Source organism: Sarcophilus harrisii, chromosome 5 (genome assembly GCF_902635505.1).
Source record: "Sarcophilus harrisii chromosome 5, mSarHar1.11, whole genome shotgun sequence".
Lineage (NCBI taxonomy): Eukaryota > Metazoa > Chordata > Mammalia > Dasyuromorphia > Dasyuridae > Sarcophilus > Sarcophilus harrisii.
This window is the reverse complement of record NC_045430.1, coordinates 29,120,722-29,144,069: the sequence shown is the minus strand read 5'-3', so window position 1 is coordinate 29,144,069 and position 23,348 is coordinate 29,120,722. Positions and strand designations below refer to the sequence as shown.

Genomic DNA, 23,348 nt, shown 5'->3' with positions numbered 1-23,348 from the left:
TGATAATTCATCTCTTTCATTTTTGATACCAGTAGCTTGTTTTTCTTCTTTTTTTAAAAAATCAAATTAACCAATGATTTATTAAATTGTTTTTTTCCATAAAACCAGCTCTTAATTTTACTTACTAGTTCAATCATTTTCTTACTTTCAACTTTATTAATCTCTTCTTTTATTTTTTTAGAATTTCCAACTTAATGTTTAATTGTGGATTTATAATTTTTTTCGAGTTTTTATTAGTTTCATGCCCATTTCATTGATCTGCTCCTTATTTTATTAATGTAAGCATTTAGAGATATCAGTTTTCTCCTAAGTACTGCTTTCCAGCAGTACGGATGCATTCTGTAAATATTGTCTAATTGTTGTCGTTCTATTCAATGCAATTATTATTATTGTGATTTGCCCACTCGTTCTTTAGGATTAGAGTTACTTAGTTTCCAATTTATTTTTATTTTCTCTCTCCACAGCCCTTTTTTGAATGTAATTTTATTGCATTGTGATTTGAAAAGTATGCATTTAATATTTCTACTTTTTGGCATTTAGTTGTTATGTTTGTATGACCTCATCTTTTGTATTAGCATTCAATTTTCTCTAGAGGTCTATCATATCTAACTTTTATAAAATTCTATTCATTCCCTTTAACTTTTTTTTCCCCCAAAGTCACTGAATATTTATTCTTCAGAAATTTACATTGTTGACATCATGTGTTGTGACCCAGGGGATAAAGTGATATGCTGAGTTTATGCAGCAGGCTTCTTCTCAGCTGCAGGGTGTGTGTGTGTGTGTGTGTGTGTGTGTGTGTGTGTGTGTGTGTGTGTGTGTGTGTGTGTGTGAACTTTTGCTTAAGAGGGTTTCTTTTCAGCTGTGAGCTTCTTTTCCACAGGTTTCTTTGCTGCAGAGGCTTCTTTTCTGCTGTTTTTTTTTTTTTTTTTCCTGCCCTGGAAACTTCTTTGCTCTTGCAAGTTTATTATCTACAAATCCTTCCTCCTTTTCCTCCTCCTTCTCCTCCTCCTCTTTCTCTTTCTCTTCCTTTAGGAAGCAACTCTTTTATTTTCTGTCATTAGTCAGGCATAGAATTATATTCTGGTACATCATCTTGGCGTATAGGTTCCACTTCCTCATGATTCTCAAATTCTTCAGTGGATTCTTTTTTTTTCTCTTTAAATTTATTTATTTAATATTTTTCCTCAGTTACATTTAAAATAATTTTTTTTACATTTGTTTTTAAGATTTTTGAGTTCTAGTTTCTCTTCTTTATCTTTATCCACAATTAAGAAACCACATGTGAATTAATTATTCAAAACATTTCCATAAAAGTCAAGTTGTTAAAGAAAACATAAATCTCTCTCTCTAATGAAAATAAAAACTCTCAAGGAAATTAAGTTAAAAATAGAGAATAATAGAAAATGTTTTGATCTACATTCAGGCTCAATCGATTCCTTTTCTGTGTATGGATAGGATTTTTCATATAAGTCCTTCAGAGTATGTGTGGATAATGGTACTACTGAGAATGACAAAGTCATTTATAGCTGGTCATCCTAGAACATTGCTATTATTTTGTATACAGTATATTTCACTTTGTTCATGGAGGATGTTCCAGTCCCCCCCCCCCCCCCCCCCCCCAAGAGCATCCTGGTCATCATTTTCCAGAAAACAATATTCCATCAAAGAAACTTGCTTCAATTTTTTTTTTTTATAATTACTATTGCTAATTGTATTTCTCTCCATTTATTCTCTCTCTCTCCCTCCCTCCCTCCTCTTGTTTCCCTAGCAAAAGGAATATTTTTCTTTTTCTTTTTAGTTAGATTTATCAAGTTCTGAGAGGGGAAAGTTGAGGTTTACCCATTAGTATAGTTTTTCTATTTCCTCCTGTAACACATTTAACTTTCCCTTTAAGAATTTGGATGTCACATAATTTGTTGCGTATGTGTTTAGTAGTGATATTACTTCATTGTCTATGGTACCTGTTATGAAGATGAAGTTTCTTTGCTTCTCTTTTAATTAGATCTATTTTTACTTTTTTGTTTTGTCTGAGATCATAATTGCTATACCTGTTTATTTTTTTTTTTTTTACATCAGCTGAAGCATAACAAATTCTGCTCCAGCCCTTTATCTTTATTCTGTGTGTGTCTCTATTTCAAGTATATTTCTTGTAAACATATTTTAGGATTCTAGTTTTCATCCACTCTAATGTCTGCTTCTGCTTTATGGCTAAGTTCATCCCATTCACATTCATAGTTATGTTAATAATTGTATATTTTCCCTCATTCTATTCTCTGACTGTCTTTGTCTTTGTCTCTCTGTCTCTGTGTCTCTCTCTGTCTCTCTTTCTCTGTCTCTGTCTCCACCTCTCTAGCTTTCTCTCTGTCTCTTTCTTTGTCTCTCTCTGTCTCCATCTCTTTCTGTTTCTATCTCTCCTCTCTCTGTCTGTCTCTATCTTTCTCTGACTCTGTCTCTCTTTCCTCTCTATCTCTCTCCTTTTTTCTGTTTGGCTCTCTCTGTCTCTCTCTCTGTCTCTATCTCTGTTTCTCTCCCTCCCCTCCTCCCTCTCTCTCCTTCTTTCTTTCTTTTCCTCCCCTTTTTTTCTTTCTGTTTGTTTGGCTCCATCTCTCTGTCTTTCTCTCTGTCTCTCTCTTTGTTTCTATCTTTCTCTTTGGCTCTCCCTTCTTCCCTCCCCACTCCTCTTTTACCTTGTCCCTCCTCAAAAATGTGTTGCTTCTAACCACTACATCCCCGAATCCACCCTTCCTTATATCAGCCCTTTCCTGTTATCTGCTTTCCCTTGTACTTCCCTCCAGGGTAAGATAGATTACTATATCTATCTGAATGTGTATGTGTGTTCCCTCTTTCAGCCAATGTGTATATATGTTCCCTTTTTCAGCCAATTCCAATACAAAAAAACAGATTTAATTCTGTTTTTAGAGGTGTATGACATAAATATACAAATGAAAATTGTATAAGAATAGAATTTATAAAAATATAATTAATATTTATGAGACACTATAAGAAAAAATGCAAAGAATTGGTTACAGTTAGAATTTTAAGGTCTGTGATTCATGCACCAGAGGGAGCCTGTTGCCACAAATATAAGTATGTTATATGTATAAGATCATTTATGGTGGTTGTCATTTTTAACTTACTTGAAGAATAGCCAATGACTCTCTAGTATTTATTATTTAATACAAGGTTCCATGTTTTGCCATAAGTCAGAAACCATCTCCTGCATGAGAGGGGTCTATATATCTAAAAGATGACTAATATACTAATATTCATATTTCTTTTTTTATACTTAAATGCAGGAAGCATTGTCCTTAATTAAGAAAACTGAATCAGAGCAAAGTGCCCTGCACTCATATCAGAAAGATGCAGAGGATGCTAAAATACCCATTGGCAAAGTTCCTTCTCCTCCTATACTGCTATCTAGAACTCATTGTTCAGTGATATTTAAACCTGCTCCATTTATTTCCGAAAAAAAGGTAATTCTTTCATTATTTATAAATTTGTAATTCAGTATGGAAGGGAGAACTATCAGTGATTAATGAAGGTTATTCTAGCAGTATTTATTTGATTGTTCTCAGGATAGTCCTGAATGTATTTGAAAATATCCTGCTTTATCCTTTTTTTAGTCGCTGACTCATCAAATAGATACTCAATATTTTTATTCTATAACTAATTTTCTTTATAATATTGAAAAATTTTCCTGATATTTAGGTTGCTGTTTTATTGGCTGATCAGATTCAGAAATAGGGGGAAATTGTATGTTCCCTCTTTCAGCCAATGTGTATGTATGTGTTCCCTTTTTCAGCCAATTCCAATACAAAAAAAACAAAAAACAAAACAGATTTCAACCTGTTTTTAGAGGTGTATGACATAAATATACATGTTTTTCAGCTTTTTCCTCAGATTTAAGATTCAGAGATTTATGACCTCTATTGTCCCATTTTTGTCTCTTTCAATAAATAGGTGACTTTGCCTTCTAGCTTATTTAGAAAAATGCCTTTAATGATGAGGCTTCTTATTTTCTTCTATACTCTACATCACCAACCTTCTTCTCTTATTTGAGGATGAGGTGACCCTTCTTTTGCTGAGATCTATATTTTTTCTCCACCAATGCCCTGAATTCCATTTTTCCCCACCATTTTCCTCATTTCTCCCCATTGATTGTTCCTCCTTTAATTTAGCTCCTCCTCCTCTTAACTTTGATCATTCTCCATACTTATTGACTCCTTCTCTTCCCCCACTGCTCACAAATGGACTCAATGTTTCAGCCAAATGGGACATGAACTCAATATGGCCCTTTTCTACGTCTATTCATTTGCACATAGTGTCCAGCGTGGTTGATTCATGCTCCTTTCTTAGCTCTGCCTTTGTACCTTCCTTGTTTCCTTTCAAAGCTCAGCTCTTTTGCCCCTTTACTTCATGTGCAACCTTCCCATTAGGGTGGAAATAGTGTTCTTTACCTCTGAATATTCTTCGAGATCTCTGACTTGTTCTTTGACCCCATCACTCCCTACTTTGTTTTATCATTATGTATGTGTGTGTCATGTAGAAAGTAAAGCTCTTTTAAAGGCAAAGGATTTTTTTTATTGTATGACTATCACTTTAGATAAATACTTGATAAATGTTGGTTGAATTGAATTGGAATGAATCTGTTTAATAATGGGGCTCAACTGTATTTTGAAATATTGTATCTGGGCAATTGGCTCATTTTTCAAGTTTTTGTTTATGTTTATGTTGGATATGCTTCAGTTTAGTGATTTCATTGTGATAGACAGTATAGTATAATCATGTAATCAACAACTATTAAGTTCTTACTGTGTGCCAGGGAGTAGGCTAGGTGCTGATTTTATAAAGACAGAAATGACAAAAACCTTATTCAAAGTACTTATGTTGTCTTGGAAAAGTAAGGGTGGGAGAAAACACTGGATTAAGGGTTAAGGACGTCCAACATTTACTGGTGGTATGACCTTGGGATGAACACAGCTTCACACCTTTAAAATGAAAAAGGTTAAAGTAGTTGACGTCTAAAGTCAATCAAATATCTCTAAGCCTTAGCTTTCTAATCTGGACAGAACAGGTAGCAGTCTTTACTTCTGTCTTTACCTTGGAAATTGTAAAATTGCAAAACACCATGTAAATGTGAGCCATTATGGCATCATTATATGATTTTAGCTTCAGGATACTTGGAAAGAAAAGGATATAAGTCTCTTAATGTTTAACCTTTACTTTTGAAAACTAGCATCTAATACCTTATTGCATATCCACTCATGCCATATGTTTCAGAAAATAATAGTTTTTGGCTACAACACTAGATGGTGCTATGTCTTTATTTTAAGCAGAGGATATTCATAATTTAAGAATTCAGCCATTGGAAAAAAATCTTACCAAAATCTCTTCTTAAGGCACTTAATTTACAAAATAAAAAAATAAGGGATTAAAATTCCTAGAATTATACATAGGAATTAATACTTCTTATTTGAAAAAAAAGGTGACATGGCATTTAAAAATTCTCCGAATATACTGATTATATGCTATTTTTATAATTAGAACATACTGTGTATTATTTTCAATAGACTTTATTTAAAATGGCTTTACTTAAATAAAACTTGAAAAATTATTTTGTAGAGACATTTAATTCTGGAATCCTGGACTTGAGTTTTTTTTGAAAAATTTAAGCTGAGAATAATAATGATACCATAACTTTTAAGTTTTCTATATATAAAATTGGGGAACTGAGTTTCAAAAATCTTTTATAAATGAACTTGTTTTTTGTATCTACTATATCCTCCTATAGCTCAGTTTTTTAAATCAGTCTTCTGTCCCTAGAAGCTTTGTGTCTGTTGGTCAAGGATTTAAGTGTTGCTAGTGGGTTTGTTTAAGATGTAATGGAAATGGAGGTAGATTGGAGAGGCAACACAGGCAGAAGTACCAGGTCACTGCTAGAACTTCTCAGACATCACCAATCACCCTATTTCACTTCCATCTACCCTTCCCTGAGTGCATCTACTCCCTAAAAAAAGGTAGGGGAAAAATGGAAAATTAGACATAGTGAAACCTAAGGATGAACTGGCTTATGAGGCTGTTCCTCAAGTCTCATATTTTAACACTAATATGTTAGAAAACACATTTGAGTTCAGATAAAGCCTGTTCCCCTGTTGACATCTTGGCAGAGGTATTAACATTTAAATGTCAAGGTCGAGTTTAAAGAACCTCTTAGAAAATTAGAACTCAGTTGAGTCATGATAGCAGGCTTACACTAATCTGCTAGTTTGCCTAAGAATTAGTTGAGATATTTTGTAAATTGTTTGTCTCATACCATTATGAGCTTAAAATTCACTGAGAAACTTGATGACATGCTTATTAAGAAGGTAATTCCTTCTTGATGCAATGAGATATGACTCATCTTAGACTATCTTTCTTAGACAATATGTAATGAAGCTGTCTTTTTCTTCTGAAAGGTTTCTTGGTATACCATTTTTGGATGTCCAGTGGGAACGTGTATTGGAAAAGTAAGACTGAACAACTGTTTTCTTGCAAACTCTGGACAACCAGTAAGTCAAAACCATCATTTGTCTTATGGCATATATTTTTCCTAACATTACTTAATTAGCACAGATTAAGTTTTTTCTTAAATAAGGATGATGTTTACTATTTGCTTCAGGGAATTTGTTGAATTGTGCCTTGAAATATAGCTAATCTCCCATCATAGAGGGTGTCTCCAAAGTTATTGTTTTAAGCTATTAAAATATAAAACTGCACTAAGATTTTGGAAAACTTGTGGTTTATTGAATTTTTTAAAAAAATAGTGTGGGAGTTATCTTACTGTAAACTAAATAATCTGATTTTTTTTTTTAAACAGGTACCAGCTAATGAAAAAACCCTTTTAAAAATTGTTGGTTTAGAGCCTAATGAAAAATACATATTTGCAGTTGCTGCTTATGACTCTAAGGGAGAACTGTTAGGGAAAGCAATTGGAGAGACGTCTAAGCCAATTCTGATTTACATGCCACTTTCTACTGTTACTACTCGCTTATATTTGACTGAGGTAGGACAGATTTTAAGCTGTGAAGGTTTAAGCTTTCCTTTCTCTGCCATCCTATCTCCAAATTTTCTTTTTCTTAATATTCTAGTTTCTGATTAAAAAAAATACAACAGAAAACCAAAATAGAGTTTTGTTAGTAATATTTATTGAACACTTACTATGTGCCATACACTCTACTAAGCACTGGAGAAACAGATATGGGGGAGAAAAGATAGTCACTGCCCTCAAGGAACTTACAATCTAATAGGAGAAAATAATATATAAAAGGAAACTGAAAAGGGGCAGAGTGGAAGAAGATACCCATTGTGAGAGCAGGATTGAGAAGGCAGAGAGTTCTCAGAGAAGTATAGCCAGGTAAGAAATGGTGTCTGAGCTCAGCTCTCTCATTAAATAGAGTTTTGGAATCCATGGTTCCATTTCCAATTAGAGGCTCAAAGTATTGTGATGAGATTGAATACCAAGGCTGAGAAGATTTTACAGGATGAGGTTATCTTGATGATAAAATTCCCAGGGCATGATGGAGAAGACAGTCAGAGAAATCTCAAGAATAGTGCAGCCAGGTGAGAAATAAAGAGGTATTTTGAGTATTCATCTAAGAATAATATAAGTAGAAAATGAATAAAAATTAAATTCATCCAAATCATTTTAGGATTCCCTTCTTTCATAGAGAATAGAAAAAATAGAAATCCATGATTTCTTTAGTATGAGGAACTTCCACAAAAGGGCAATTCCTATCAGTTGCCCCCTTTGTAACTTAGAGTCAACTTAGGAAATTTTGTTCCTAAGGACAATGACATGTCCAAGGTCACATGGTCAGTAAGAGTCAGAGATGGAATTTGAACACTTCTTTGTATGAATGATCCAAGTATTCTCTTTTTAAAATCTATTTTTCCTTTGCATTTAGATTGGTGAATTCCAAAATTAGGTTTAGAGCAAGGTACAAAAACATGTGAATTCCTCTTTTTTTTCCCCTCTTATAAAATGAATTTTCTATAAAGCCCAACTCTGAAGCCTCATTGTGACACAGAGAAAATTACATTTTCTTGAAGACTGTGTGAGCCTGGCAGTTCCTACCAAGTTGGAATGTAGATATGCCCAGAGACAGACTTGATTGAGGTTAACTCAGTTTGTCAGGATTCATGCCCAGAGAGACAGTCACAGGAAAATGACTTTTTGGGGATTGTGTGACTCACAGTTGTGATCTCTTGCAATGGAAAGACCAGCCATCCCAATGAAATCAAAACTCACCTGCCATATCGAAACATTCAGATTAAAAATAAACCTTATTTTAGGCTTCTGATTACTTGGTTTGAACCAGATAATTTCTGTCTCATATAATGTCTTCTCTTTTGCAACCTGTGCTAAAACTGCTCATACTTTTTAATAGCATTTATAGAGTACCAAAGAAAATAATCTGATTCTTCAGTATTATGCTTTCTTTTTATTCTCTTTACTTATTTGTTTGTTTGCTCATTCATTCATTCATCCATTTATTTATTTATTTGTCTGTTTATTCATTCATTTATTTCTTGATTGATTGATTTATTGTTGAAGCAATTGGAGTTAAGTTATTTGCCCAGGGATACACAACTAGGAAGTATTACATGTCTGAGATCAGATTTGAATTCAGATCCTCCTGACTTCAAGGCTGATTCTCTATCCACGGTGCCACCTAGCTGCCCCTCTTCTTTCTTTTTAAAAATCAAATTAACCAGTGGTTTATTTTATTTTTCATAAAACTAGTTTTATTCAATTGAGTTTTTACTTTCAATTTTATTGATCTCTCCTTTGATTTTCAGGATTTCTATTTTTGTGTTTAAATTAAACACAAATCACAATTGTGATTTTTAATTTGTTGTTTTTCTAATTTTGTTGTTCCATGTTGTCATTATCTCTGATGAAATTATTGATTGCTTCTATGATTTGTTCTTTGAATCACAGATATACTTCTTTCTATTTCATTCAGTATTTTCCAGAATTCTATCATATACAACTTTTCTAAAATTCTATTTATTAGTCTAATTCTTTATCAGATAGCAATGATAGCATTATTATAAAGATAAAATAAGAATTAAATCATTATATGGAAAGTATATAAAAAGGAATGTATGAAGAGGGAAAAATCTAAGATTAAATGAACATTTCAGAGGATTTAAAGGTAAAAGGACCATAGAGATTTTGTAATCAATTTTTTAGTTTCATTGGTGAGATAATTAGGCTAACAGAGATCAAAGACTTTCCGAGACTAATCAGATTTTGCACTCAAGTCTCTTTGACTCCAGATCCCATTATATCATACCTCCTCTTCTTTAGCTTGAAAATACTTTGGAGCTTGCTTTCTGAGAATTACATCTTAATTGCCCTTTCTCACTCTCCTTCCCTTTCCCTAAATATCTTTTACAAGTATATATATATACTAATGACATCACTAACTAATAAAGGTCTAGTCTTAAAAGGGAAAAAGGAGATTTATGATTCTACCACCCTAAAATTTATTTGGCTTTCACTCTATTAATTGTGCTGGTATGTGGAATATAGTTCTTATTTCTTCCTATTTCCAGCTTGTTCTTTTCTTTAAAAAATTGCCCCTAAGTTGATTAAGTTCATAAATTAAAAATTATGAAGTATTATGAGATATGCCAAATATCTGTATTAAGAATGCAGAGATAGTTTTCCAGGGATTCTTTCAACACCAATTGATATTGTTTGGTTGGTCAGTTATTTTCTTTGTTTAGATATCATCTCTGGAATCTTTGCACAGTTTTCTAGGTGGTGGGAAAAAATTTATTTGGTAGAGAAGACAATTTTTTGGTGTTTTTATGGTTTTAGTTTAGTTTAATTTAATTTTTGTTAAGACTAATTCTTCTGTAAGCAGTGATTGAGCTCCTGGTCTTCTTTGCTTGATTTTTCAAAGGAAATTAATTATCTCCTGATGCAGTTCAAGGTTTGCCAGGAAGTAAATTGACAATGTTAGATGTTATCAGCATAGCACCGGGGCTTCCAGTTGAAGATTATTTTTGTGCTTTGCTTTGACAAATTTAGAATACCAGAATTTGATAGATGACTGGTTCATTTTTTACTACTCTTTAGTAAACTGTTCCATATAAAAACCAAAGTGAAGCCTTTTTGGTTTAGCAGTAGAAAGATCTTTTAGAAATTGCTTCCTTTCCCACTGTTTCTATTTCTCAGAATTGATCATTTCTCTAATACTTGATAGAAGGTCACATTAGTATTTTAGTTTCAATTTTCAGTTGCTCAAAGGGATCTGTAATCTCATTGATTTGGACATTCCCTCCAGTGGCACACATCACAACCTATTAATGGCTGCTCAACTTGTGTGACTCCTGTCCATGCCTTCCCCAAATTTCATCCTAAAAAAGATATTTCAGTATAGAATATTGTAAAAGCCTGATTATTCCCTACTAATACTCTCACTGAGGATGCTCTAGATCCACATATAGATGATTCTCATCAAGATTTTTTTTTTTTGTGGAGAAAGAAAGTAGCTGTATGGGTCAGTAGTTTCTGATACTCTTTCAGCTATCTTTTGGAAGATGGAGTAGGATATTTTATAAGGTCTGATCTGAATTTTTCCAGGTCTTTTGATTCTTTCTCTTCTTCAGATACTTGGTGAATTGATCCCTCAAAAACCTGGTAATTACATTGCTACCAGCATGATCTTCTCTGAGTACCCTTGAAAAAGTCTAGTTGCTTTCCCCAGATTTATTTTCTCTAATGCCATTTTTATTTCCTCTGTACACACCTCTGGGGCCATGATGTTAGAGTTCAAGTGTGGTGGCAGTAAAGATTTTTATAGGTCTTTTCCATTTTTCTTCCTTTTGTTGTGCCCCTGTTTTTGTCCTTATGTGTCTTTGGAATGACTTTTCTTATTTGGATCTCTTGCTAAGTTTTTTTAAGCTGCTTTTTTTCTGCATCTTGAAGCAATATTCCTCATAATTATCCTTTATCTTTGTAAGATTTTACAAACAAATTTATATTCTTAACCAGTGTTGGCTTTAGCCACCATCTTGCTTTTTTCACAAGCAAATTATGTATTTTCTGACTAAGGTTAATTTGAGCTCTTTTGTTCTCCTTTGTATAGAAGTTGATGTGCTTTGGTCAGTCGTTTCTATAAAATTTCTACTGTCCATTACCTCCTCCCCTTTTTTTGTGAAAAATAAACTTATTGGCATCAAGTCCACATTACCATTAGAATTCACATGTTATTAATTCTCAATGGCTAACATTATCTTTTAGAGTTGATTTCATATTTTTCTTCAATATTAGCTGATGGCTTTTAGGAAAGTTAAGTGACTCTTCATCAGACTTTCTCTAAAATACTTCTCTGTCTTGAGTTTGTCTTGAGAGTGACTAATTAGTGCTAACTTGGAAATCGTTAAGAAGCTTTTTATGAACTACATAAGTTGCTCTGCATTTCCTTTTATTGCTCTCCCCCCACCCCCATTTTCTGTCTCCATTCTCTTTAGTTTTACTCTTCAGGTTGTGGGAATAATTTCATGTGTCTCCATTATAAACACAATTCTATGGAGACTGAATGATATGATGTGAAAAGTAAGCAATTGAAAAAGGGAGCCTCAGCTTTATATAGTAAGATCTTAGATAAATAGTAAAATCAGATACAATCAGTAGTGTGTAGTTAGAGCACTGACTCTGCAGTTAGAAGACATGGGTTCAAAGCCCACTTCTGATGTTTGTGACCTCTGTGACTTTGATCACATATTGAAACCTCTTTGACCTCAGTTTTCTTACATATAAAATTATGAGGTTGGATAAAATAATTTCTGATGACTTTTTAGATCTGGGTTTGATGTAGTATCAGTCTATTATGAAATGAAATGAATTCATTCTTGTACTTTCAAAACAAAGGTCTGTCAAGGTATAATGATTTTCTTATGGATAAATTAGAATGCTAAAGTCAAGGCCAATGAATGTTTACTGTGAGGTGGATTCAGAACTGATTGAAGGGCAGGAAATGAAAAAAAGTCATTAATAGTTCAAAGTTACCTTGTAAGAAACTCTTAGAAGCATGAAGAATGCCGTAGCTCTGTCCTTCTTCCTAGGCTGCTTCAAAGCCCATGATGTTGTGTTTATCAAATTTGCAGATGATAGAGTGGGGAGAGATGTTGCTAATGCCCTGGATGGCAGAATTAGGTTAAGGAAAGAATTTGAAAGACTCAAAGATTGGGCTGAATATGTTAAATTGATATTTCATAGGAATGGTGGTTGCCTTTGACATATAATATCCAGAAGAGAGGAAAGATTCACAGAAGACACAAAGCTAGGGAGAGATATAGTAGCTACCATATGGATTCCTTTGGTTTTCTCTTAAATTAAGTTGTTTTCTCTTAAAAAGAGTTCATACTCAAAAAGGTTTGGAGCCGATGGGGGCTTAACCACTTATGATGGCCAGAAGCCGGGGGTTGGAGCATGCAGCTGACCATGGTGCTGACACATCTGGAGACTAAAGTGTATACTGTATACTCTAGGAAAGTGAATTGCCTCAGATCCCTGCAGTGGTTCCACCTCTCTAAGCCACCTGGCAGCCAAGTGCCTCTGTAGAACTTTGAACTCCAGTAGCTTTGATGACTGAAGAGAACAAGGCCTTCCAGCATCTGGGTTCTTGGTCCTTTATTTGCTGGGTTGTGATTTCTGTGTGCATGGTCCTTGGCTGGCTTAAGCTAGACCTGCAATATATTTTAGGCATTTGGTGGGCATGGTCTTCTAGACTGCTATTCATAACTAGAATTAATCAAGGTTTGATCCTGCTGAAAGCACAGTAGTCTCCTTCAATGGATTAAAGTTGAAAAAGTTTTGAGATATATTGTCTAGGGTCCTACCCAAGTAGTAGAGGAATTAGAATATCATGGGGAGGTGGAAATAACAATTACTCCAAGTGCTTAACATAAGACATATTGTGTCCCCTTCTTGGCTTTTCTCTTTCATTCTTGATTCATTTTGGCTCTTTTTTCTTTGTTGTATGAAAGCCCCTAAAGTGTCAATCAAAGCCAGGGAAGAATGAAGTATATTTCATACTTTTGGTTTGGGAAATATTATTGTTTCTCTTGGAACAGATTGTTCATTATAACAATATTTATAATATATGCCATGTACTGCAGAGATAAATGGAAATGAAATTAATTTGGCTCAGATGCGATCTTTGTTTTGCTTAGGAGAATTTGAAATATCTTTTCAGAGATTTCAAATTTCCATGTAATTTAGGAATGAAAGAAGTTCTAAAATGTGTTAGTCTCTCTTGCCAGTTAGCATAGTTACCATGGCATGTGGTGTTCTGAGGAAAACAGCAAGCTAAAACAAGGATATTTGAAATTATGGATTGATAATACTGACATAGGAGTTATGTTTAATTATCTGTGCTTATGAAGCAAATGAAAATTTCACTTTTTAAAAATATGTCTTTCTTGTAGGTTGCCTATCAAATTGGTAAATATTCATTGGCCAAGAAAACCTTTGCACCAGTTTGGGATTATTTTGTCTATACTTCTCCAACAAATTTATCCATTATTTCTTTAAACAGCGCATTAACTATTATACCATACAGGTAATTGGGAAAATATTTTTAAAATATAGATTTAGCTATTGCAGATATAGTTCTTTGGGATGAATCTGTCCAGTGGTTTGTTATAAATTTAACATTAAAGATGTTTCTTAATAAGTATATTTGATGTGTAATAATTGTTACATATGACAAACAGTTATAGCTATATTAATGAAGAACATGCATTCCAAAGATGTACTTTTGATATAAACTTCATTATGAAAATGAGAAATAATGCAAGAAGCTCAGAGAAGCAATTAGAAAGTCAAATGGGGACATCCGAGTATAAAAATATCATTAAATATTAATGAAAATAATACCGAATGTGGCAGAATATGCAAAATATGTGTCTGGGAACCTTGAAGTCCTTGGAGGAGGGGGATGGGGAAGGTATTTTGGGGTTAGGTAGACTTGTATTAAGATAACAAAGGAACAATTGCTTCCTCCATTCTACTCCTTTCTCTTCAACTCTGGCCTATCTGTTTCTAAGTAGCTCCAAGGAATAGGTCTCTGGCACCTGAAACCAGGGCCAGTAAAAAGTACATTTACTTCTCCCCCTCATGGCTATCATGTTTCTTTAGGAATGATTTAGGAGAAGGAGAAATGTGATTTTTGGCATGCTGAAACTTTTTGTATCTTTAAATAGGTACAGATGTCATCTCACTCCATAATTATATATAAAAGACTTAAAATTCAAAGGGCTGTTAAGGTAGCTGTTTGCCTACTCTCATTCTTCTGACTGAATTGCAAATTAATAAGAGAAATTAGTGGCTTTTGATAAACAAGGTGGTGAAACAGGTATAGTGCTGGCTTTGGGGTCAGGAAAACCATTGACACATCCTGTGAGATTGTGGGCAACTGAATTCACCTCTCAGGGCCTCATATGCAGAACAGACACTGATCCAAGTGCCAATCTGCATGTCTCGTCATAATAGCTGACACTTATCTAGTGCTTTATGGTTTATAGATCATTTAAAATAAATTATCTTATTTGGATATTGCCTTGTAAGAAAGATAACATTGTTATCTCTGTCTTATAAATAAGGAAACTGAGGTATAAAGAGTTTAATGGACTTGCTCAAAATCACATAGCTAGTAGAAACTAGCACAGGATTAGATCAGGTCTTCCTGACTCCAAGTTTAGCATTCCGCCTGGTATGTCGCCTTGCTAGTTCCTCATAGACTGAATGCTTCTCATTAGAATTTCTTTTACCAGTGTAATCACAGTTCCAGTTTAAAAAATTGATGTTGGGACCTCACCTGTTTTGCAGGAGGTAAGAGGTAAAGAGAGAATGGGTAAATGAGATGCTCAAGGTGGAGGAGTCAAGATTACCTCTATGTGGGGTATAGAAAGGGAAGTGCTTTTGGAGAGGAAACTAACTTTACAAGTTGCCCAATTTTTGCCCAGAATTGACCTTATTGGCCTCCAGCTAGGCAGGAACTGATAGAACCTGGTTGAAAAGCATGCATGAATGAACATATGATAAATTTAATAAGCATGGTATAAAGTGTTATTAGGATTCAGAGTAGGGAGAGCTCATAGGTGGTTGAGATATCAAAGAAAGCTCTCCAAAGGTGGTCGCATTGGAGATGGAGCTTGAAAGATAGGATTTTAAAAGGTGGAAATTGGGAAGGATGTTGGTTACATTCCAGGAAGAAAGAAAACATTGATAAAATTGGTGTTGGATTGAGCCGTATAGCATAAAGATGATTTGGAATATAAGAAATAGTCTGGATGTATACATAGTCGTCACATTGTCTTCCCAATTAGACTGTAGACATCTTGATTTTTTATCTTTCTTTGTATACTTAGAATTTAGCTCAATGCCAAGAATATAGTAAGTGCTTAATAAATACTTATTGACTGTTGACTGACTGATTAGCTGGAATATAGAGTGCTTTTAGGGAATGTCACCTCACTAGTTCATCATAGACTAGTTCTCATTAGAATCTTTTATACCAGTGAAATCATAGTTCCATTTTTTTTGCTGAGACAATTGGGGTTAAGTGACTTGCCCAGGGTCAAACAGCTAGGAAGTGTTAAGTATCTGAGGCCAGATTTGAACTCAGCTGGTGCTCTATCCACTGCACAACTTAGCTGTCCTTATAGTTCCATTTAAAAAAAAATTGATGATGGGTTCTCACCTTACCTCACTTTCAGGAGGGTAAGAGGTAAAGAGAGAATGAGTAAATGAGCTGCCCAAGGTGGAGCAGGAGTATGGAGTGCAAGTGAATCTAAAGAACCTCAGAAATAATGCAGAGAGAAAGGCTGGAGATGACTGATAGAATAGGGTCCTAGGAGATATGGGAAGGATTAAGATCAAGAATGTAATTGTAGGGGTTAACTTTGGAAGAGAGATGGGTCATTCTCCAGAGATGGGGCAAACAAAAGGAGGATGTGGTGGGATAAAACTTTTTGAGGGGGAGAAGAGGAAATTGGAGCAAATTCACATATGAAATTTCTGTATTTTCAGTACAGCATTATCTGATAAAATGAGAAAAGAGGCCTTTGGGAGAGCAGAAGAAGCTGACAAAGAGGAGGAAAAAAAATCGATAAAATTAATGAAAGAATTGCTGGGAAGTAGTGAGGTCTATACTGAGTTTAGATGGTGTGACTTTGTAATGGGCTCAGTTGTGCTGTGATACATGCCTACATTGTTGGCAGTCTGGGAATGGTGACAGAGAAAACAGACAAGTTGTGGTTTGGGAAGGATTAGAAGGTCAATGGACAAAGATTTCTAAGGCAGCAGTGCACCTCAACCACACATACACATATCTGGGTAAAAATCAAGTGAAGCATTCTGGGCAGGATGAATTAAAAGGAGAAAGCTGAAAAGAGAATAGAAATCATTTCAGGAAGAACAGAGCTGGTGGGAGTGATGGAGAGGGAAGAGAAGAGAAGGAGAAACCAAAGGATAGGAGCTGTGATCAGAGGAAAAGTTTGCAGTTCAGGGTTTTACAGGCGGAGTAAAATTTCAGGTTCTACCATGTTGGGTGAATTATGAAATAGGATGGAAATGGAAATCACTGCAGTGGATGTCATGGAACTATGAGCCTGGCAGGGTGAAAGGCTCTACTTGGATGTTGGAATCATGAGAATGCTGTTAGGAGATGGGGTGGAAGACAGATGAACTTGATGCTGAAGTCACTGAGGAGGCTGGGGAAGGATGAGTTTGTATGGTGGTAAGTGACTGAGATCAGAATGGTGAAAAAAAGTAGGTAGAATAAAGATGGCAAGATTTAGGAAGATGAGAGGGGATTGAGTGAGAAACAAACATCGGGAAGCTGCAAAAGATATACCAAGCTCTCTTGTCCTAATATTTTGGGGAAGAAGAATAGGAAATAAAGGAACAGATTTTGAGCAATTTGATCCAAAAATTGGGCAGCTTATATGTAAAGTTCTCTACCTATAAGCTCCCCAACTCAGTTTCTGCAAAGGATTTTACTCATCTCTGGAGAGTGTCCTTGAAGGATGTAACACTGACAGGTTTTTAGGAGATGGGAGACGCATTGAAGGATATGGAAGGATTTGTTCACAGGATAGAGAAGGGGACTGTGTGTTTGTCACCCAGTACAGGTCCTTACACACAACATAGGCCTCTTATAGTAGATACCCAAGGGGGTATTTGTTGAAATCTGATACTTGAGAGCCATCATTAACCCAGAATGCACATTGGATCAGGCTGTGTTTTGCTGTGAAGACAGTCACCCTTCCCTTTTGTATTTTGTAGGTTACGTGCAGATGCCTTGTCAGAGTCTTCATCAGTTCTTTTATACCATTTCCTGAGATGTATTTTTGTAACAAGTAACATTAATATTGTGGAGCAAAAGCTTTTCTGTGATACTATTAAGGGAAATGATGTTTTCACCTGTCAACAAGTAAGTGGATTCAAATGATAGCAAAATGTCCCTAATGTGAAATGACCTTGGTTTTCCTTTCTTTATATAGACTGAATTTCTACCATTTAATCCAATAATGATTAACCGTAGATTCTTCTGGGGCAGAAAACTTCTAATCTAGGAGTTCCAAGAATGGTCAGGGGCAAGGCTGTTTTACCATGTTTACTGGATGTGTAGGTCTCATGAACTCAGGCTCCAGCAAAGAAGAAAATCAGTTTCCCAGAAGAGATGGCATTCCCCCCTTCCCTTATTCCTTTGGAGAGATGGAGGCCAGTGGTTTGGAACACTGAATATAATGTCAGATTTGTTAACTGTTGTCAAGACAGATTATGAAGTAAAGGAAAAGCTAAGAAACTGCCAGAATTAATGGAAAATTCTGAAAATGGAAGAAAGGATCTATTTTTCTGATTTTTTTCTTCTTCCTCCATTTAAAAATTTTTTTGTTATAAAAAATAACCTTGCTTTTATAGCTCTTTAGTTATAAGGAATAACCTTCCCCCTCCCCCTGCCCCCTTCGTGAGAGAGGGAGGAAGGGAAAGGCAACAGGAAAAATTAAGACAATTTAAAGTAAAAAATACAAATACAAACCTATTAAGAAAAAAGAAAACGAGTTTGCTAGTTTTTGACAATTAAATAATTTTTTTTTAAAGTTTAAAATGTTAGCTGATTAGGCCTCTTAAGCCCATCCCCCCTCTGTCTGTCTGTTGGTCTCTCCTTTCCTCCCTCTCTCCCTCCATCTCTCTCTCTCTCTCTCTCTCTCTCTCTCTCTCTCTCTCTCTCTCTCTTCCTTTGCCCCTCTCTCTCTCTGTGTCTCTTTCTCTCTCTGTTTTATTTATTCGCAGATGGCAATTGTGTATTTTTGCTGTTTGTTTCTTCCTGATCTTAAACATCATCCATTACTCCTTATTCAGTAGCTATTGGTACAATGGGTAGAGTGCTGCGCTGTAGTCAGGAAAACCTGAGTTCAGATCCAGCACTGTGCTACCTTGCTGCTGCTGATTGCTTCTAAATTTAGTTTTAATTTTAGTTTTTTTCCTGAATAATAGCTAAGGAGTTAAGCCACCAAGCTCTCTTCTTTTACTTAGAGATGAGCAATTGAGGAAGAGATATTATAGCTGAGTAATAATGTCTCTCCCTCCCCACTTTTTTTTTTACAGGCTTCCAGAATAGCTGAATGTCAGAGAATGCTAGTGGCAATTGAACTTAGTACCTATTTAAATGATCTGAGTTATTCCCTACAAGCCATTGTTCAGTGCTATGGTCTCCTGGCCCCTCTAATCTTTCACAACATTGTTCTGGTACCAGTAATCCAGGTAAGGGCAGCTGGATGGAGGATGTCTTTTGGGGGGAAAAGCAATATTTCCTTTGTAGGATGAAAGTTGGATGTAGGAACAGGGAGAGGAGTCTGGTGATAGCATGTGGAATGGAGCGGAATGGAAATGAGAGAATTGTCTAGGATCTGAAATGGGAAGTGACTTGTTCTTGATCATGCATCAAATTAATATAGATCACATATAGATTATTAGGCGATTTTGAATTCCTCTCATGTAATTTCTTTCATACTGCAAATTTCACCTTCACCATAAATAGCTCTTTGCCATGTAGTGTTACTTTTTTACATCAAAAAACTTGTGCATGCTCAGGATGTACCCAGAAAGATTATTTTCTACTTTGAGCCGCTACAAGGGTCTGGTAAATCAAGATTTAGGCCAAAGCAAAACTTGAATGTATTTTGAACTCCCTTGTGAATTGGCATTTCTTCAGTCTGGCAAATAGAGTGCTGATATGGGGGTTTGGGAGGGGCTTAATCAATTTAATATTTAAAATGAGGTCCTGAGAGTAGAGTAGGCTATAATTCAGACAATGCTCCCTCATTCTTGGATGATCATATTATTATAAAAACTGAAGAGTTGGACTGAAATGTAGAGATGATCAAGCCAGCCAGTGACTAAGGAGGAATCTGTTTTACAAATTGTCCAAAGTAGTTATTTAGTTCTATTTCATGTTTTTAGTTATGGGAAACTGTTAAAAAACTGGGCAAAGAAATTCAGCTTTGTTTAAGAAGACAAAAGCAATGGTCTACAGTCTACCCAGTATGCTCTGAGACCCCAATCTATAGAATTCACAAATATTTATAGTTTTCTTGATTCTTATTTGATGAAAAAGAAGTCTGCTGTTTGCAAATTTGTTCTGACTTCAAGCAGTCTCTTGAGAAAAAGAAGTTTTTTTTCTGTGAGAAACTCAGAGTAAACAAGTACATTTTAATATAAAGATGATTAATGTAGGCAAGATGATTCAGTATAGTCACACACTATTATAATGATTATAGTTACACTGTAATATTCTTTATAATGATTATATTTGCATCCCTTACAATGATTACAGTTATACTCTTTATAATGATTTTAATCAAACTCCTTACGTTAACTAACATAGGAATTTTCCAGGGATTACATCATAGTTTAGTTACACACAAAACTATCTGGGACTATATCTTCACTGTAGATCACACAATTATTTCTTAGCCTAATAGTTATAATTGACAAATGATTACAGAACAAGGCATCCCCAACCTTAGACCTCTGGAATCAGAGAAAACTAATTTAGTTCCACATCTAGGATTACAAGGAAATTAATCATCAAAATACAGACCATAGGTTAAGACCCTGAATAGCTTTATAGTAACAGTTACCTCTCTCCAGGAAAGTTTTTTGGGTACACTCAAATCAGTGAGTAGCCCAGTGGGAATAGTGGGAAATATTCTGCCATACTGGTGGAGCCAGTGGTTGGCAGTGTATGGCTATGGCAGACCTTCAGAAATCCTTAATTATTGTGTCTCTTAATTATTTAAAACAGTCTGTTTGCCGCAATAGGGAGGCCCAGGCTTGATGTTGTGAGTATCCTTGATACAAAATAAAGCCTGAACAAGTTTTAACTCTTGATTATGCTGTCTAGTTCATTAGAGGTGCCAACCAGGGAACCTCTCAGAGAGCTTCATTGGCTGGCTGCCACTGGGGTTCAGGAATGCTGCTGTGGCCCTGCTGTGGCACTCTGGTACCACCACTGACTCTTGATAATCAAATGAGTTCTTGGGTCACAAGATGCAAAGTAAAGAAAATAGAAGAAAAATGAAGCTATTGGTTGATTTCTAATTTAATTTTAAAAACTTCTCATTCCCAGTGTGGTATTTCCTATTTTCTGGTTTTATAATTTGTATTTATCTAGTAGGACATTTGTTTACAGATGATCTTTATATAAAGTCTTTTTAAAAACCATGCTTTTGTTTTTCAGATTCTAATTAAGTGTTTGATAGTTTTGCAAGAAATCCCGAATACTAGCTTTCACAAGAAACAAATGGGAAATTTTGATAGTATCCAGCATATGATCGCATGTTCTGTTTATTACACAACGAAGGTACTCATCTGCTGATGTGACCCAGGGTCTATGAATTGAGAACACATTGAGAGAATGAGAAATCTCTTCTAGAAGGTGCAATCAGAGCTTGTGATGTTCTTCAGAGTGTAACAAATGACACTTCCTGTCACAAAATCAAACAATATGATTAAAATGCTTCTGACATTACTGTTCAAGTGACCTACTTCTAGATAGAAAGTTAAGGAGAAAAAACACACAGGATGAAATGAAGAATCTTATGATAAGATACAGCTGATCTCGTGGTATTTTTTCCAAGTAAACCTTTCATTTTTTAAAAATGATAACTGCATGTCAATACCAGGACTGTATATAAGTATGCAGACTGATTTTTTGGAGTTTGCAGTCTTGAGAATATTTGTTTATATTTCCCTATGATCATAATCCACTTGTTTGTCCTTATTGGAGATAGAAGTGTATCCACTGCTCAGGGGATGCTTGAGTGAGAGAGGGGTCCAATCACAAGCCTGGCTTTGATATGGAACTGGCTTCTCCTGAAACAAGGACTTCTACTGAGTAGATACACAAAAAATAAAATATTTTATATATTTTAAACTTTATAAAGCACTTTACACATATTATTCAGTAAGTTCCTTGAGAGCAGGAACTGGCTTTACCTCTCTTTGTGTCACTAGGGCCTAGTACAAGTGCCTAGCACACAGTAGGTTCTTAATATATGTTTATGGAGGATTTCACTTGAGTTTCACAAGAGCCTTATAGCTCTTAGTAGCCTCATTTTATGAAAAATGTCTGCTTTTTTATGTTTTTGAAAGCTTCTGTGGGACAAGAACATCTTGACTTTGAGAGACCTGGAACTGGAATGTGTCTCCACCATTTCTAACAAAGCCTGGACAATTTTTAAAACTTTATAAAGTGCAGAATTGCATTGGTAGGGGGAGTTCCCTCCTGGGAGTCTCTGTCTTAATGAAATCAGAGGACCAGACAAAAAAAAAGGAGAAGAAGAGGAGGAAGGATATTTGGACCTCTTAAGCTCAAATTCTGCACAATCATGATATTAAGTAAGCAAAGAAGTAATGACAGCAGTAAGAGCAAACCTACCTGTTCTTGGAGGAGAGAGAACAGATGAATATCTCTACCAAGAAAAAGGAACATGCCTTCCCCTTAGTTTCACAGATGGCAGAGACGATATTTGAATTCAGATCATTCTTCATCTAAGTCCACTATTCCATTCATTATGCTAAGTTTTATCTTGTTATAGACCACAGAGTTAATACTGCTGCACATTTAACGCACATAAGAATCCCTGTGTGCCATATATTAATGTAGTTTTAAAATAGGTTAATGTCTTAATGTTTTTTATTTATTTTGTTAAATATTTCCTGGTTACATTTCATTTTGATTCAGGTCACAGTTGGGAGTGTTTTGTGCCCCATGAGATCCATGGTCACCTTATAGTTTGCTGCTGCATTGGTTTTTTAATTAGTATGTTTTCCCAAACTAGAATAAATTTGTTCTCATAAGGTTATGCCCTTAAAATTGGCGTTAATAATAGTGATACAACAATTCCATGACTGATCCATTAATCCACTGATCCATGAGTTTGTTATTGCTAATCTGGACTCAACTATCCCCAAAGATGTCCTTCCTCCATATCTTGGCATGGAATAAAAGGAAGAGAATTTGTGGATCCTCTCCGGTTTACACATTGTCAGGAATGTCCCCGTACAGGAGATGCCTTTTCTTTTGTCCATGGTGCTTCAGGAATGAGCTCAGAGGCGTCTTCACTGGTCACTTTGCCTAGCACACTTTAAAGGCAATCATTCCCTTTTCAATCCGGAAATGAAGCTGGTGGAGGGTATCACGCAGGGTAGAGGTCCACAGTGGGGGAAATATCTATTTCCTTCTCTGTGTCTGAGCATTGCATTTCCACTGACATGCAGGGAGAATTAGGCAATCCCCTTCCACTCAGCCTTCTAAATCTTTCCTAAGCTTCTCTCCCCAAGACTTTATAAGATTAGTGGGCATCTAGCTGGTAGAATGGCAAGAACATTGGCCTCCGAGTCAAGATGGCCTTAATTTGCCTCCTGCATCAGATGCTCATTTACTTTGTGATCCTGGCAGTGGTTTGTTGGTCGGTTGTTTTCAATCATGTCTGACTCTCTGGGACCCCATTTGGGCTTTTCTTGGCAGTGACACTGCAGCAGTTTGCCATTTCCTTCCGAAGCTCATTTTCCATATGAGGAAACCAAGGCAAGCAGAGTTAAGTGGCTTGCCCAGGGTCACACAGCTAACGATGTGTCTGAGGCCGGATTTGAATTCAGGGAGATGGATCTTCCTGACTTCAGGCCCAACTCTCTATGACCTTGTGTATGCCTGAAAATCTCTGATTTATTTTTCTCCCCTAAAAATGGAGAAAATAATTCCTACTACCTTATAGGA

At 35.5% G+C, this 23,348-nt stretch overlaps 1 protein-coding gene across 1 annotated transcript in view; it reads left to right on the top strand.

The window, feature by feature from the left end:
• CFAP54 (cilia and flagella associated protein 54) overlaps nucleotides 1–23,348 on the top strand; it is a 299,509-nt gene that overhangs the window by 74,665 nt on the left and 201,496 nt on the right. The window contains exons 20-26 of the mRNA XM_031939791.1: nucleotides 3,297–3,473; nucleotides 6,456–6,548; nucleotides 6,857–7,042; nucleotides 13,486–13,619; nucleotides 17,348–17,495; nucleotides 18,674–18,829; nucleotides 20,808–20,930. Of these exons, the coding sequence (XP_031795651.1) occupies nucleotides 3,297–3,473; nucleotides 6,456–6,548; nucleotides 6,857–7,042; nucleotides 13,486–13,619; nucleotides 17,348–17,495; nucleotides 18,674–18,829; nucleotides 20,808–20,930 (1,017 nt within the window). The remainder of the gene's footprint in view (nucleotides 1–3,296; nucleotides 3,474–6,455; nucleotides 6,549–6,856; nucleotides 7,043–13,485; nucleotides 13,620–17,347; nucleotides 17,496–18,673; nucleotides 18,830–20,807; nucleotides 20,931–23,348) is intronic.